A 13906-nucleotide genomic window follows, 5' to 3' on the forward strand; every position below is an offset into this window, starting at 1 on the left:
AGCTATGGGAGAAGGTGTTGGAGCAGGACTCCAAGCAGTTTGGGGATGTAGGAAGGCAAAAAAAAAGCAAAAAAAAATTGGTCATCACCTCAAATTTTTCTACATTTAGAGCAAATTATGGCAGCCTATGGTAAAACTATTAGACAGAGGCTGATGTATAAACTTATCTCTTCTTAAATTGAGCTGTTCACAGCTTGTCAGAAGCAAAATTGTTGTAACTTCCCAATGTGGTGAAGTTGGCTGTAAATTCCAAGGAGAAAAACAGATCTATGCATTTCATCCCTTAAATAACATCCTCGTTTCCAACGGTGTGGTGGCACACCTGGGAGCATTTAGGAACGCGGATATTGTTGCCACCTAATTCCTCTGCTGGGCTAAGGAGCTGAAAAGGGCACGCGAGGTCTCCTGCTGGGATTTTTGGCCCTTGTCCACAGCCAAGGATGTCCTGAGGGCTCCCAAATCCTCCCCTCTTGGATTTCCTGAGCCGAGATCCCCCGTAGCAGCTGTGACCTTTGTGCAGGTGCCCAGCTCTGGGCTGGAGGGGGTGGCACGGAGCTGGGAGCTGGAGGGGATCAGGCGTGTCCCCTGAAATGCGGGAGCAGCCGGGGCCATGGAGCGCCCGCGGAGCGAGGGCGACTCCACGGAAGAGGAATGTGGATTTTCGGGAAGCAGCTCCGAGGAGGAGGAAGGGGATGAAGGCCAGGGAGTGTCCGAGTCAGTGCTCTCCTCTCCTCTCCTCCCTGGTGCCACAGGGGGTGGTGGGGCACTGCCAGGAATTGATTTATTAATTAATTATCGATAAGTTCTATTTTAAACATTGCACTTCTAATAGCTGCTTAGTGCTGTGCTGTTGAAATAATTACTTGTATTTAATGCACTTGTAGTAATTAAACTACCTGTTGCATTTAATGCAGTAAATACTTTTCACTTGTTATTGCACTGATAGTAGTTACTTTTGCCTTTAAAGCTGTGCATTTACTGGGAGTAACCCCTGCATTTAATATTTTGCACTGGCAGTAATTAGTTGTTTCCTGTATTTACTAGTAATTAGTTTTTCATTTAATGCTGTGCACTGGGAGTAATTACCTTTGTTTTTAATGCTTTGCACTTGTTGTAGTTGCTGTTTCAGTTAATACTGTGATTATTTGCTGCATTTAATGCCCTGCACTTGTAGTAACTTCTGTATTAATGTCTTGCACTTGTAGTGGTTACTTTTCCCTTCAATGCTGTGCATCCACCAGTAGTAACTTCTGGGTTTCATGCTTTCCACTTGTAGTAATTATAACATTTAGTGCTGTGCCCTTATAGTAATTACTCTTGCATTTAATGCAGTTCATGTATAGTGATTACTTGTTGCAATTAATGCCATGCACTCGTAGTAATTCCTTCTGCATTTGAAGCTGTGCACTTCCTAGTGTTAATTTTCCACTGAATCCTGTGCACTGGATTACTCTTGGACTTGTAGTAATTACTGATTGCACTTAATAGCATGCACCTGTAATAGCAATTTCCGCACTGAATTCTGCACACTTGTAGTAATTATTTGTGGTCTTTAATGCCACCTACTTGGAGTAGTTACTCTCTCATTTAATGCTGGGCACTTGCTGGTGGTTGCTCTTGCCTGTAATCCCCTCTTAGTAATTTCTTTCCCAATTAATGCCTTGCACTTGGAGCTTTTCATGCTATACACTTCCAAGGTTTCATTGGCCTTTAATGCCATGGATTTCTGCAGCTGCTGGCCAAAGTCACCTTCTAGAAAAAGATGGATTAATAGAAGATAACAGAAATTACAACAGTCCCTTGTGCATCTGAATAATTAATTTCAATTTTTATTGAAAATATTGTAACTAAGGCCACCAATTTTATTGTATTTTCCTGGTCTGTAATCATCTAAGTGTAAAGCAGTAAGCAAATCATGTTTGTGATCCATAAATTTACAGGGATAAATGTCTTTTTGTGGCATCCGGGATAATGGGACAAATGTGTTGAGTTTTAATGGGAATTAGTGGACACCAACAAGTTTGAATTCTCATTTTAATGAATCAATATATTGTCAAAAGCTGGCTACAGCAACTTAATGAGGAATTCAATATTATCCTTCCTTATGCTCTCTGTATTTACTCAAGTTTTAGGAGTTAATAGACATAATTATCCACTGCTATTCTACTACTTCTTTCTCATTGCTTTGAAATAGCACATTGTGATTTATCAGTGGGGTTAATTAGCACGAATACACATTCAATTCCAGTCCAAATAGACTCAGAGTTAGCATTCCAGCACAGGCTGGAGTATTAATGTTCTTCCCTTGTATTTCTGCTTGCTCTGCTCTAAAGGTATGAACATAAAGGGGGCTCCAAAGCAATTAAAGTTAATTATTTATGACCTCAAAGGGAGAGTGCACATCACCCTTTTTTAACCATATTCTGCTTTTATACCTCCAGTCTTTAAATGGGAATTTCTGTTCCTAACAGCACCTGTAAATCTGATTTTCTGCCTCAGTGGAAGCCTAGAGTGATGTTCCAGCCTAGATGAATGAGGGGTGTGCAGAAGAGGGGAGGTCTCTCTTGTCTGTAATCCACTTAACCTTTGGAACATGGAAAGGTTGGAGGGAATTGGGATAAAGTGAACCCAGAAAATGCAACGCTGACTCTAAAACACTGGAACACCAAATCGATCTGATTAAAATGAATTAAATTGATTATTTTTATTAGTCTTAGAATTCTAGTCTTTAATTAGCCTATGTGAATGATGAAAACAGCAAGGAAGAGCCGTGAAAGCCAGAAATTTGTCCTCAAAGTCCTTGAAGAGCCCTGTGTGTTGGAAATCAGAAGATTGTAATGGAAATAACTGGAGAAATGTGTTTTTTCTTGCAGGGAGGATGTCAGGACAGCCAACGTCATCGCAGCTGAAGCAGTCACTTGTCTGGTCATAGACAGAGAGTAAGTTCCTCTTTCTGCCTGGGGCTGGGAGGGAATTCTGGTTTAAACCTTTTCCAGAGCTTAATGAGAGCCTTGGATGATCTCCTCCAGAGGGGCCTCTTAATTTGGGGTGATAAAGTCACAGATCTGATGAGTGGAGGGAAGGTTCCCCTAAATCAATGAAACAAAATAGTGACAATAAGAAAACTCAACAATGACAATTACAAAACTCAATAGTGACAATTAGAATCACAGAAAGTCCAAATGGAAGTAAAGGAGGAGCTGGAATTACTGTGAAAATTCCACAGTATTTGCTCCTGGCAAATGTTGGAGCAAGGTGTTATCCCATCCATGTGGAGATGGAGAGTCCTTGGGAGAAGACCACAGCCCTGCTGAGAGCTCTGTCACTCAGAAGAGATGCTGGAGGTCAGAAGAGAAAAATAATAATTTATACAGGAAACTTGAGAGAATTAATCCAGAAAAAAACTTGCCTGGATGCTCCAGTGCTGCAAATCCAGCTGCTCTCTGCAGATACTGGGAATGGGATTTAAAAATGACATGAAAATGGAACATGACTCCTGGGCTGGTTTTCCCATTGTGCAGTACTGGTACAGACCAGAACAAGGCATGGACACTCCCAAGATTATGGGAATTTTTCCACTGGAATGTGCTATGGATCTGTGAAACCCACAGAAAGGGTGAATTGGTGTTGACTTTGCACTGCCTCCCCCCATGCAGGAGCTCCAAGAAACCTGCAGGAGGGAGCCGAAACTGTAGAATAATGAGAAAAAAATTGCTGATGTTGGAAAGAAAAATAAAACCATTGGATTTTTGAAGTATGTGGGACCCACCTGTGGGTCTGGAGCTTTTAGAACAGTGTGGATTGTTGGGGTGTCTGGGCAGGGCCAGGAGCTGGATCCATGATCCCTGTGGATCCCTAGAAGTGATTCTGGAGCCCTTCTTGTGTTCTGGTGAGAGATGGGGTTCTGTGCTCTTTTAGGGCTGATCTCCATCCCCTCAGTCCTGCTGGGACACCAGTGGTTTGTGCTGAGCAATCTCACAGGCCTCCATTTCTGGAAATCCAGTGCTCTGTACAGGCTGAGCTGGGGAAAACCTTCAGAAATTCTGATACGTTCTGATTTCTGTTAATTCATTCTTAATTGCAAAACCCATGGTTTGTTCATTGAACACAGGTGGGAAACACCTGAGGGCTCCTTTCCCAACCTCGTAGGTAAAACCTCCACCCTCCCTTCTCTTGCTGTGGGGCAAAGAGAGGAAGAAGAATTTGATTATTTAGCAAGATAACATTTTGATAATCTTTATGCTTTTAATAATTAGATAATTTAGCAATCGTTAATTCAGATAAGTAAAAAGCAACAAATAATTTCTGCTTTTTATTTTTACACTTTTGCAGCGGGTATTTTTGGTTTGCACTGTGAGAGTTAAAAAACCCCAAATAATTCAAGACACTCGTTCCTAATAATTTCCCAGACTGTTCCTTTCCTTGTCTCCTGTGCTTTGTCCTCAGCATACAATGCCCTTGAAATAGTAAGGAAGTACAAGTTAAATTTAAACTGATGAAGCTGTGGTTAATCTACCTCAGAGATTCTATTAACACTGTGCAATTAGCAGAGTAACACTATTTTAAAAATTCTTATTTATAGTGCAAGAAAAGTGACCCTATTGATAGCCCTATTTATATCTCAGAGCAGGCTGTCCTGTGTCCTGGCCAGTGCTGAATTTCATGTCCCAGCTCTTCCTTAGGCTGTTATTTTATAGGAATGAGAATGACAACAGCAGGAGCAGCATTTCATGTAGAGATAAACTACCAGGACTTGTGGCAATTTAGGAAATTGGTGAGGAAATAAGAACCAATTTTTTATATCCAGACAGAGCAAATTTTACACCTTTTCAGTTGTGGTGGTGGATGGGAACGTTGAGTGACACAGGAGGCGGCAATGGGAGCAGGGAGTGGGTGTTCCCTGCAGCTGGAATTTGTTCCGTGCAGCAGGAGGGGTGACACAAGTCACTGAAGCTGCCAAATATTTCCCTTTTCCCAGACAAGCTCTTTGCCTAATCAGATGGAACCACTGAAGCAGCAATTTCCATGCTCAGTGGGTGTCCCCATCTGAAGCAGCTCAGCAAAACTGCTGTTGCAGTTTCAAAAAACAAGTGATGGGAAAAGACCTTTTCCTTAACACATGGGATTCCTGGAGAATTCCAGCCTCACTGACCAGCATCACCCACTGGAATTATCTGCAGCAGGGTAACTCTTCCAAATTCCTTGTGAAATCATTCCAAGGCAACCAAAAATTCTTCCAGCTGCCACACTCCCCATCTCATTAACAAAGAGAATCACACCTTGGTGCCACAAGAAGTTATTCCTAAGGGAGTCGTGAGCCTGGCTCTGGATTTGCCAATATTCCCAGCAATTTTAGGGCTGGTTTAGCTGCTGCAGGGTTTGTAGTCTGAGGTGAATAATTGGGGAAACTTCATCACAGGGATGAGCTAAGAGCTCTGAGCAAGTTGGGTTGGGGAAGGGAATTGCTTAAGCATGACAAAAGGGAATGCTTTGCCTAAAAGGATCTCTGGAATTTATAAAATATGTATAAAATGGCTACAGGGCTGAAGCAGCGGGAGTAGGGAATACCATGAGGGAAGTCAAACTGGAGCTCATGATGGGTCTTTAATTACCAGATGATGTTGGTGCTGCCTTGCTTTTTAATTTCCTTGTGAAACAAGAGGGCTCTTCCAGTCTCAAAAACACCTCAAAGACTCCCAAAAAGTAGTACAGCTATTTTTGCTAGTCTAGGGAGATGTGCTTTGCAAAGTGCATTTAGAGCATCCTTTTCTGGTGTAGGAATGAGCAAAATCCTGATCTAACAATGCAAGCAACCTGCAGGAAGCATTTGTTGCATTTATGGACTTTGTTCCCACTTGTCCTTGTCCTGAAAATATTTGTTAGGAAAAGCATTGGCATTTTTTCCATTTTGCAGTTGTGTTTTTGAGTCCCTTCCTTTACTGTAATAATGAATTTCAGTGGGATTTGGTCCTTAATGCTCTTAATCCTTCCCTGGGAGGGTGGCAGGCCTGGCACAAATTCCCAGAGAAGCTGTGGATGCCTCTGGATCCCTGGCAGTGCCCAAGGCCAGGCTGGATGGGGCTTGGAGCAGCCTGGGATAATGGAAGGTCTGCCTATGGCACTGGATGGGCCTTAAGGTCCCTTCCAAGTAAAACTTTTCTAGGAATTCTATGATTCCCATTGAGAGCACCATTCATTTTGGTCCCCCAGGGATGAAAACCAAAAAAATTGTGTAGTCCTACCTGATCAGGTGTATTTGAAAGAAAGAACTCAGAATTCAGAAAGAAAATATTCCAAGGAATTTCCCATTAGCATCAAAATTTCAACACAGAACAGGAGACACCATAATCTAGTGGAGAAAATGAAGTGAGAGGATGACAAGGCTGAGGAAATGAGGTGGCAGCCCTGTGAGGGACCACAGCAAGGCTCCATACTCAAACTCTCTGGTGAGAGTTGGGATTGATTTATCCAACATTCTTCCTGCCAGACATGGAGCACAGACCCAACCATGGGCTTATGGAATTGGCTTAGAGACGTCAACAAAATCCACACAGCACTCGTGGGAATTGTGACAAAAAAGGCCAGCTGGATATCTGATCATCTGAGGGAATTTGGAGAAGCCTTTGGTTACTTGAGGAGCCACACAGCTCATTGCAGCCCCACCATTTCCTGCTGCTCAAACCTCCACTCTGGGAACACACATTAATATTTTACTGCTCCTCTCAGATGGCTTTTAGGCATTTTTATTTCCAAGTGGTTTTTTTGGGTATTTTTTTTATGATTCATGGACTTTCTGTCTTTAGGACTTGCCTTGACCCTACAAGATCAAGGCTGTTGTTAATGAAGTTTTTCCTGTGGTAGCGCTGCAGGAATTAATCCTCTGGGAAAAAAAGTTGCTATGGGAGCTGCTCGATGGTGCTGCCTCCAAATTGTTCTGAGCTTGGCCTTGTCAGAGCTCATCCTTGTGAATTTCCAGGCTCCTTGGAGGCGTTATTAGATTTGTTCCAGAAGTACAGTTGGGGAAAAGTTAACAAATATGTGCTGGATTTGATGGATTGGTCCTTTAGGAACTTGTCTGTAAAAGGTCTTCTGATAAAAATGGTGCAGACACACCTTGAGCATCTGTTCTGTGGATCAATTTGAATAAAGATGCACAGACAGACTTCACTTGCAGCCCCTTTGTATGGAGAGAAAACAGGAGGGAAAGGCTCCAAACTCATTCCTGACGTTTGGATCATCACTGGGACCCTCAGGGACAAGTTGGTGCAACTCTAGAATTCTTTTTTTTTCACACCTACCTCTTGAAAGCAAGAAAGTGTTTGAAAGTGTTCGTGGCTGCTCCTGAACTGTTGGAATATTTACACCGAGGTTGATTCAGGTTCATCTTTTATTTATATGGGATTTTTTTTCCCCTCCATATAATTTATTTATGGTGCCAACAACGTTTTCCTGGAGCTCGGAGATTTAGCAACACTGTGGGTGTTGGGAGGACAAAATTGTCTCATGCAAATGGAGAGAGAGGAGCTGATGGACCACAGCCAGAACAACTCAAAGCCCAGCTGCTGCTGACAGAGAGTTACAGAACTACCTGGAATTTACTCTAAATGCTGTTTTTCCAGCTTCTTGTCTTCTTCAGCTGCACATATCAAGAGGATGCACTTTTTTTAAGGCAACATTTTAAATATTTCAGCTATTTTCTTCTTTTCCACTTTGATTTCCCATTTTTTGTCTGTGTTTCAAAGCCTGGGTTTGGCTTTTTTAAGGAAGAGCTGTGAGGTGTCAACAAAGGTTATTGGCTCAGCCCTCCTGGCAAGGGAAATTGGAGAAAAATGAAATAAAAAAGTATTATCCTGGCATGACTGACCCCATATAAGCTGAGCCGAGCTCTTTCGGTGGAGATTTTAGGGTTTGCTGCTTTTCTGTTTCTCCCAGTCGGAGCAAAGTTTATCCATGGAGAAAATTGGTTATGAGGAGAGAATAGAAAAAATGAAGAGAAAAGGCCACATGGAGAAAAAAACCCAAACAGTTTCTGATTGAATTCTGGGGGAGGTTGGGATTGAGCCAAGACTTCAACAACGTTGAGATGGGCAATAAAAAAGGGACTCAAGTGAACTTTGATAGCTTGCCCAGTGCTAAATCTGGCTTAAAATTTTAACAAAAATTAAGGGGTTTAGAGAAACTGTTGTTACTCCTTTCAGTGACTTTTTCCTCTTTGCTGTTTCACTAGAAAAGATTTATTTGCATTGCCAAAAAAGGGGTTTTTAACCCTGCCACATTTTCCTAAGCAAACGAAGCCTAAAGCACAATTAAGGCCCTTGTGGCCTTCCAGAATGGTGTAACTGTGTTAATTAATTGCCTAAATACCTGTTTGGGGTGCAATTAGGCATTAACACCCCAATCCTGCTTTTGTCTCACTGTCACTTTCCAAGGTTTGGCTTCATCCCGTGGCATGTTCCCAGCAGCAGAAGATAAAACTTGAGGTGCTGAAGGAGCTGAGATGTTCTTGTTTTCACTGCTGAGCAAGGCATTGGGAGTTGAAAAGTTACTCCCATTATTAACATGTCTTAATATTAAAAGTATTAGTAATTACCAGATGGGGTAGAAACCACTGACACAAGTTTATGTGAGAGCAAAGGGTTTGTGCGTTGTCTTCCTCATTGATGAATTAATTTTCTTGCATAAATTATTTTCTTGATTGTATTATTTAAAATATAATTAATGAAGTGAAGTGGGAGACTGGGGAAATTGGTGTGGGCAGAGGGCATTTCCTGAGCTGTAACTCCCAGCAGAGAATCCCAGGATGGGTCAGTTTGGAAGGGCCCACAGTGGGCACCTGGTGGCACCTCCCTGCCCCAGCAGGGCCATCCCAGAGCACAGGGTTGTGTGCACACAGCTCTGCCACAGCCCCAGGGAAGAGAATTCCTCTGGAAAAGCCCTTCCAGCAGCTCCAGATCCAAACCACCTCTTCCAGCTGTCACCTGCTGCCCCAGAGTGATGGGGAAAATCCAGCTGGATCACTGTGCCTCCCTTGGTTCTGCTGTAATCTCCACACATCCATGGGGTGCATTCCATCGGGTCAGATGTCTCCTGAAGGACCCTCTTGAGGCTGTCAGTGTGTCTGAGCCACCCAGGGTCCCACTGTTCCCATCCCAGGAACATGGAGTGTCCCCGGCTCACCCTGTGCCTGGCAGGACATTGCATTTGCCCTGGATTTTCCTCACCTGCTCAGTGCCGTTCATTCTCTTTGATCCTACAAATCCTCCTTGAGAAAGGGCAATATTAAACATCCCCTTCTTATTCCTTATGTCAGAAATGTGGCCCTCACTGGGGATTTTAGGGTTTTTTCCTTTTTTTTTCCCAATGTTTCTGTTCATTTTTTTGTCGACTTAGAGCAATTCCTTTTCTTCAGCTCCATGTTTCATGCCTCAGGAGTGTCAGGAGCACAGAAGAATTGCAGGATTTTCATTTGTGAGGCTGTGACATTAAGGCAGAGATCAGTCAAGAGACTCTGGTTTGCAGCAGTTCATCTTTTCAAATTCTTCTTCCTTGAAAAAAAGAAAACCTGCGTGTTACAGACCCACTGGGAATACTGAAGTTGGATAGTAGAAAGTAGCTTTTCACCTGGAATATTTTTGTTTCAAGGCATTGACTGATTATTAATTTCTAGTTTTTCATGGAATCCCAGAATGGTTTGGGATGGAAGGGCTATTAAGGATCATCCTGTGCCATGTCAGGGATGCCTTCCACTCTCCCAGACTGCTCCAAGCCCTGGCCTTGGGCACTTCCAGGGATCCAGGGGCAGCCCCAGCTGCTCTGGGCACCCTGTGCCAGGGCCTGCCCACCCTGCCAGAGAGCAATTCCTAATTCCCAATATCCAACCTGAATTCCCTCTCTTTCAATTTGAACCCTCTTTGATGTGTTTTTGGATGCTTTTTCTGTAAAGATGAGAAAGGTGGGATCCAGAAGTGAAAATTTCACTTTGAAAGCAGAGGGATTTTCAAGGTTCCTGGTTGGAGGACAGGGATGTGATGGTTGAGGTGCCCCCACCAGCCACATTTTCTCTGAAACTTCCACTGGAGGGTAAAAACCTTTAGCAGCCATTTCAGTGGGCTGGATAAATAATTTTGGATTTTCTTGGTGTTGGTTTGTCCATCTCCAGCATTTCTGAGGCCTGGAGCTGGAGATCCAGCATCGACATCCAGCCCCCATTGCTGCCAAAACCCACACTAGATTTCTTGGCTCTCACATGGAATCTCTTCAGGTTCAGTAGTGGGCCTGGTGGGACTGGATGGTCTTCAAGGTGTTTTCCAACCTTGGTGTTTCTGTGATTTTCCTCTCAAAGTGTCCCTTTGTCTTTACAGCTCCTTCAAGCACCTGATCGGGGGCCTGGACGACGTCTCCAACAAAGCCTATGAGGATGCAGAAGCAAAAGCAAAGTAAGTGCTCAGCATCAAGTCTCAAACTTGAGCTTGTTGAATTTCACTGGAATTCCCAAAAAAAAACCCTCCTTGTTCTCCATGCAATAGTACCAAACAGCTTAAAAAGGAGATTCCTCCTCTAGATGGAGGAATTTTCCTCCTCGTGTCTCCCTGGTTCTCCCCATGAATATGGAGATAGGTGTCCTTTGGTCAGTGCCCAAAGCCAGGTGGTCCTAAGGTCCTGCTCAATTACAGTTTGAATCCAGTGGATCTTCCAGAAATCCTCTTGAAATATTGAGGTGAGAAATATATTGTGAGGTGAGAAACTCCAGATCTTGGAATTGTCGTTGAGGGAATTGTTGAGGCAATTGTTGTTGAAGACATTTCATTTCTTTAGAGACCTCTGATCTTTCTCAAATACCTTCCAAAGTCAAACATGTTCTGAGACAAAGGATAGGCAGTGGAATTTGTCATTTGAGGATAAAAACTAGAGCTGCCTTGATGTGAAGCAATATATTCATCTGAAGTCCACAATAAATATTCATTCCTTTCAGAAGGGAGCTGTAGAGTAGTGGATTAAAATATTTTTAAACCCCCCACTTTTTATTAATTCTTGAGCTGCAATTTTATTTTAATCTGTAATCTTTGAGCTCTGATTCTATCCCAATGATTAAAGCCTTTCAAGAGGATCCTGTTCTGCTTTGGGAGATGCTCAATGTCAAAACCCAAACACAATTCAAAGGCAGAAGTTGTTGAAAAGAAAATTAATTCGCTCTATACAAAATTTCTTTACTTTTCCTCCCTCTCAATTATTTTGCTTTTATGGGGATTTTTTTCATAGCATATTGAAGAAGGGGGGAAGTGTTTTCTCAAAGTCAAATGCTCTGAGTGACTGTCTAAATTGCAGATTCCAGTTGGGTTATACATAGAAACTTCTCATTAAATTACAGGGGTTGGAATGGTATCTGCTGAAGGTATTGGGCACCTCTGTGGAGGGAAAGTGAGAATTCCCAATTAAGTATTGATTAAAAATAACTCTTGGTCTGCTTCAGAAACTAAGATCCATCTCAAAAATCTTCAGTTTATTAGCAAAACTTGTTAATCCTGCAAAATAACCATAGATTATTTCTCTTTTCTTATGTTTGAGTGATATTTGAAATATTATATTTAATTAATTTTAAGGTATTAAAAGGGTTGCATTTTAGATCGGAATAATATTTCCCTGCTTCAGATCAAATGTAAGCTTCCTTCTTATAAAGAAGTTCTATTAAAAAAGTTAAATTTCCTAAATTCTGGTTGACCCAATTAAAAAGGTGGGAGACTATCAACTTCCTTTACCATCCCCAAAAAAAGGGGTTTGGGGCATGGAATGCTTCAGTCAGATGATCCCAAATATCCCAGAGTCATTCAGTTATTATTTTATATTAATTATTGAGTGTTCCCATTTGGGTTATATTGATTTCCATCGGAGCAGAAGGGAAGAAAGCATTGGGAATAAAACTGGGGAATTTTGGGTTGGGTCATAAACAATGTCATGGTTACAGAAGGTTTTTGAAGGTGTCACCACAACCCATTAGCACCAAGAAAAATGTGCCCTTCCCACATCTATAATTTTAAGCTCCATTCTTGATTATTTATTATCCCAGGAATGTTGGGAATGCAGATTGAGGAGATTTTGAGGGTAGTTCAGGGAATTTTAGGATCTGCTGTACAGTGTGGGGGAAGCTGCAGTTTGGGACTTCTTTGGATGAAACTCTTCCTTTTGGGAGCCACTGGCTTTTGACCTTCACATTTTTGAGCTTTTATCTTCTCCACTCCTTTCCTTCTAATGCCAAATATTTCATCCCAATGGAAGGGCAGGGCCCTGCCTGATGGAGGAATTGTTCTCTAAAAGGCTGTACCAATTAATTTTGATAGCAACTTTTTTATCTTCAAAGTCAGAGGCCCGTGCTGGAGCCCTGTCACTGCAGAGTGGGGGTGACAGTGACATTATTGTCACATCTTGACATTTTGCCTCGGACAGAGCAGGAGGGATCAGTGTTGTCTGCCTGGAAAAAACATCCAAAAAAAGGAATGCCCTATTGAAAAATTAAGTATTTAGCAGTTAAATTCCATATTCCTGTTTGCTGGGCTCCTTAAAAACCAGCAGAAGGACGGATGGAGGAGGGAAAAGTTGTAAAGTTCCTCAGGGAGAGAGATCAGAAGAATTGTGAGCCCTTCCAGAAAGTTTTGGTGTTCCAGAGTTACCTCTCGAGGCAAAACTCCCTGAGAGAAAAGTCTCCTTGGCAGCGAGTTTAACCTGGATTCCTTTCCAAGCAGCAGTTAATTAGCTCCAGCTAACTGTCCTTCAAGGGCATAGTTTTTCCAAGGGGAGGTTTGTGATAGGGAAGAACTCGGAACATAAAACGTGGGCAGGTTTGTGAGGCTTTATGCAAATCCCATGGAATGTTTTTGCTCATCTTTTTTTAGCTCACATCTCCTTTTCAGAGCTCAGTGCCAGCTGGGAAAAGGCCTTGGGATGCCTCCCATGGATCAAGTGGATCAGGGTGACCAAGGCCAGCTTGGGCAGGATTGGTGTAGTGGGAGGTGGAAGGGGTTGGAATCAGATGGGCTTTGAGGTCACTTCCAACCCAAACCATTTCAGGACTGTAAATGCCTACAAAATTAGTGGTACTGGGGTTTTTTTCCCATTTCCATGCTGGAGCACATCCCTGGATTCACAGAGCTCAGGGCATGGCTGAGAGGATGTCAGGCAGAAGTTACAGGCTTGGAATATTTTTCTATGTAACCATCTGTCCTCCAGGCCTGGAGGAGCTGAGCTATTTATTGAGTTTATTCTTATTTTAGAGGCATTTTCCTGCTTTTTGTCAGCTTGGGGTTGGCAGTTCCCTCTAATGTCCATCCTTGGTGTTCCCTCTCTTAGATCAGCAATTGCAGACACATCATCTGTGAGACTGAGATTTTAATAGTAGGCTATGATTTTAATTATAGGATTATGCAGACTATAATATGAATTATAATATTCTACTCCTTGAATATATTCAAATGACTTAATGAATTAATTAACTAATGGATATTATAGTTGCCTCCTAAAAAGGGAAGGAGAGAGGCAAATTTGCTTCATGCTCTGAGGATGGGGGAGTCTAGCACTTGTGTCCCAGTGCCAGGCCCAGCCACGCTGGCATTTAGGGCATGAAGGAGATGCCCAAGTCATCAGGATTATCTCAGTGTAGGTTGCTTCCAGATGGAGCCACTCCAGCAGCTTCCATAAATCCAGGAGGACACAGGAGGGTGGTTTCTGCTGCAGCTGGTGGTGCCAAGTGGGGCGAGGTTCAGTGACCCCCGTTGCTCAGGGCACACCAATCCCTCCTGCTGGGCTCTTCCCAACCCAGGAACTCCTGGTGTTGATCCTGTGCAATTATTGAGCCCTTACCAAGGCTGGAGGGGTTCTCTAGCACCTTTTCACGGCATGCCTGTGGCACAGCCAC

General features: G+C 42.8%; 1 protein-coding gene across 12 annotated transcripts in view; it reads left to right on the top strand.

Moving 5' to 3' along the window:
- The window catches only part of PRKG1 (protein kinase cGMP-dependent 1), a 368725-nt gene that overhangs the window by 305493 nt on the left and 49326 nt on the right, over positions 1–13906 (top strand). For all 12 annotated transcript variants that reach the window (XM_064429924.1, XM_064429923.1, XM_064429930.1 and 9 more), the window contains 2 exons: positions 2874–2939; positions 10362–10436. In XM_064429924.1, coding sequence (XP_064285994.1) covers positions 2874–2939; positions 10362–10436 — 141 coding nt within the window. The remainder of the gene's footprint in view (positions 1–2873; positions 2940–10361; positions 10437–13906) is intronic.

This window comes from Passer domesticus, chromosome 8 (genome assembly GCF_036417665.1).
Source record: "Passer domesticus isolate bPasDom1 chromosome 8, bPasDom1.hap1, whole genome shotgun sequence".
Lineage (NCBI taxonomy): Eukaryota > Metazoa > Chordata > Aves > Passeriformes > Passeridae > Passer > Passer domesticus.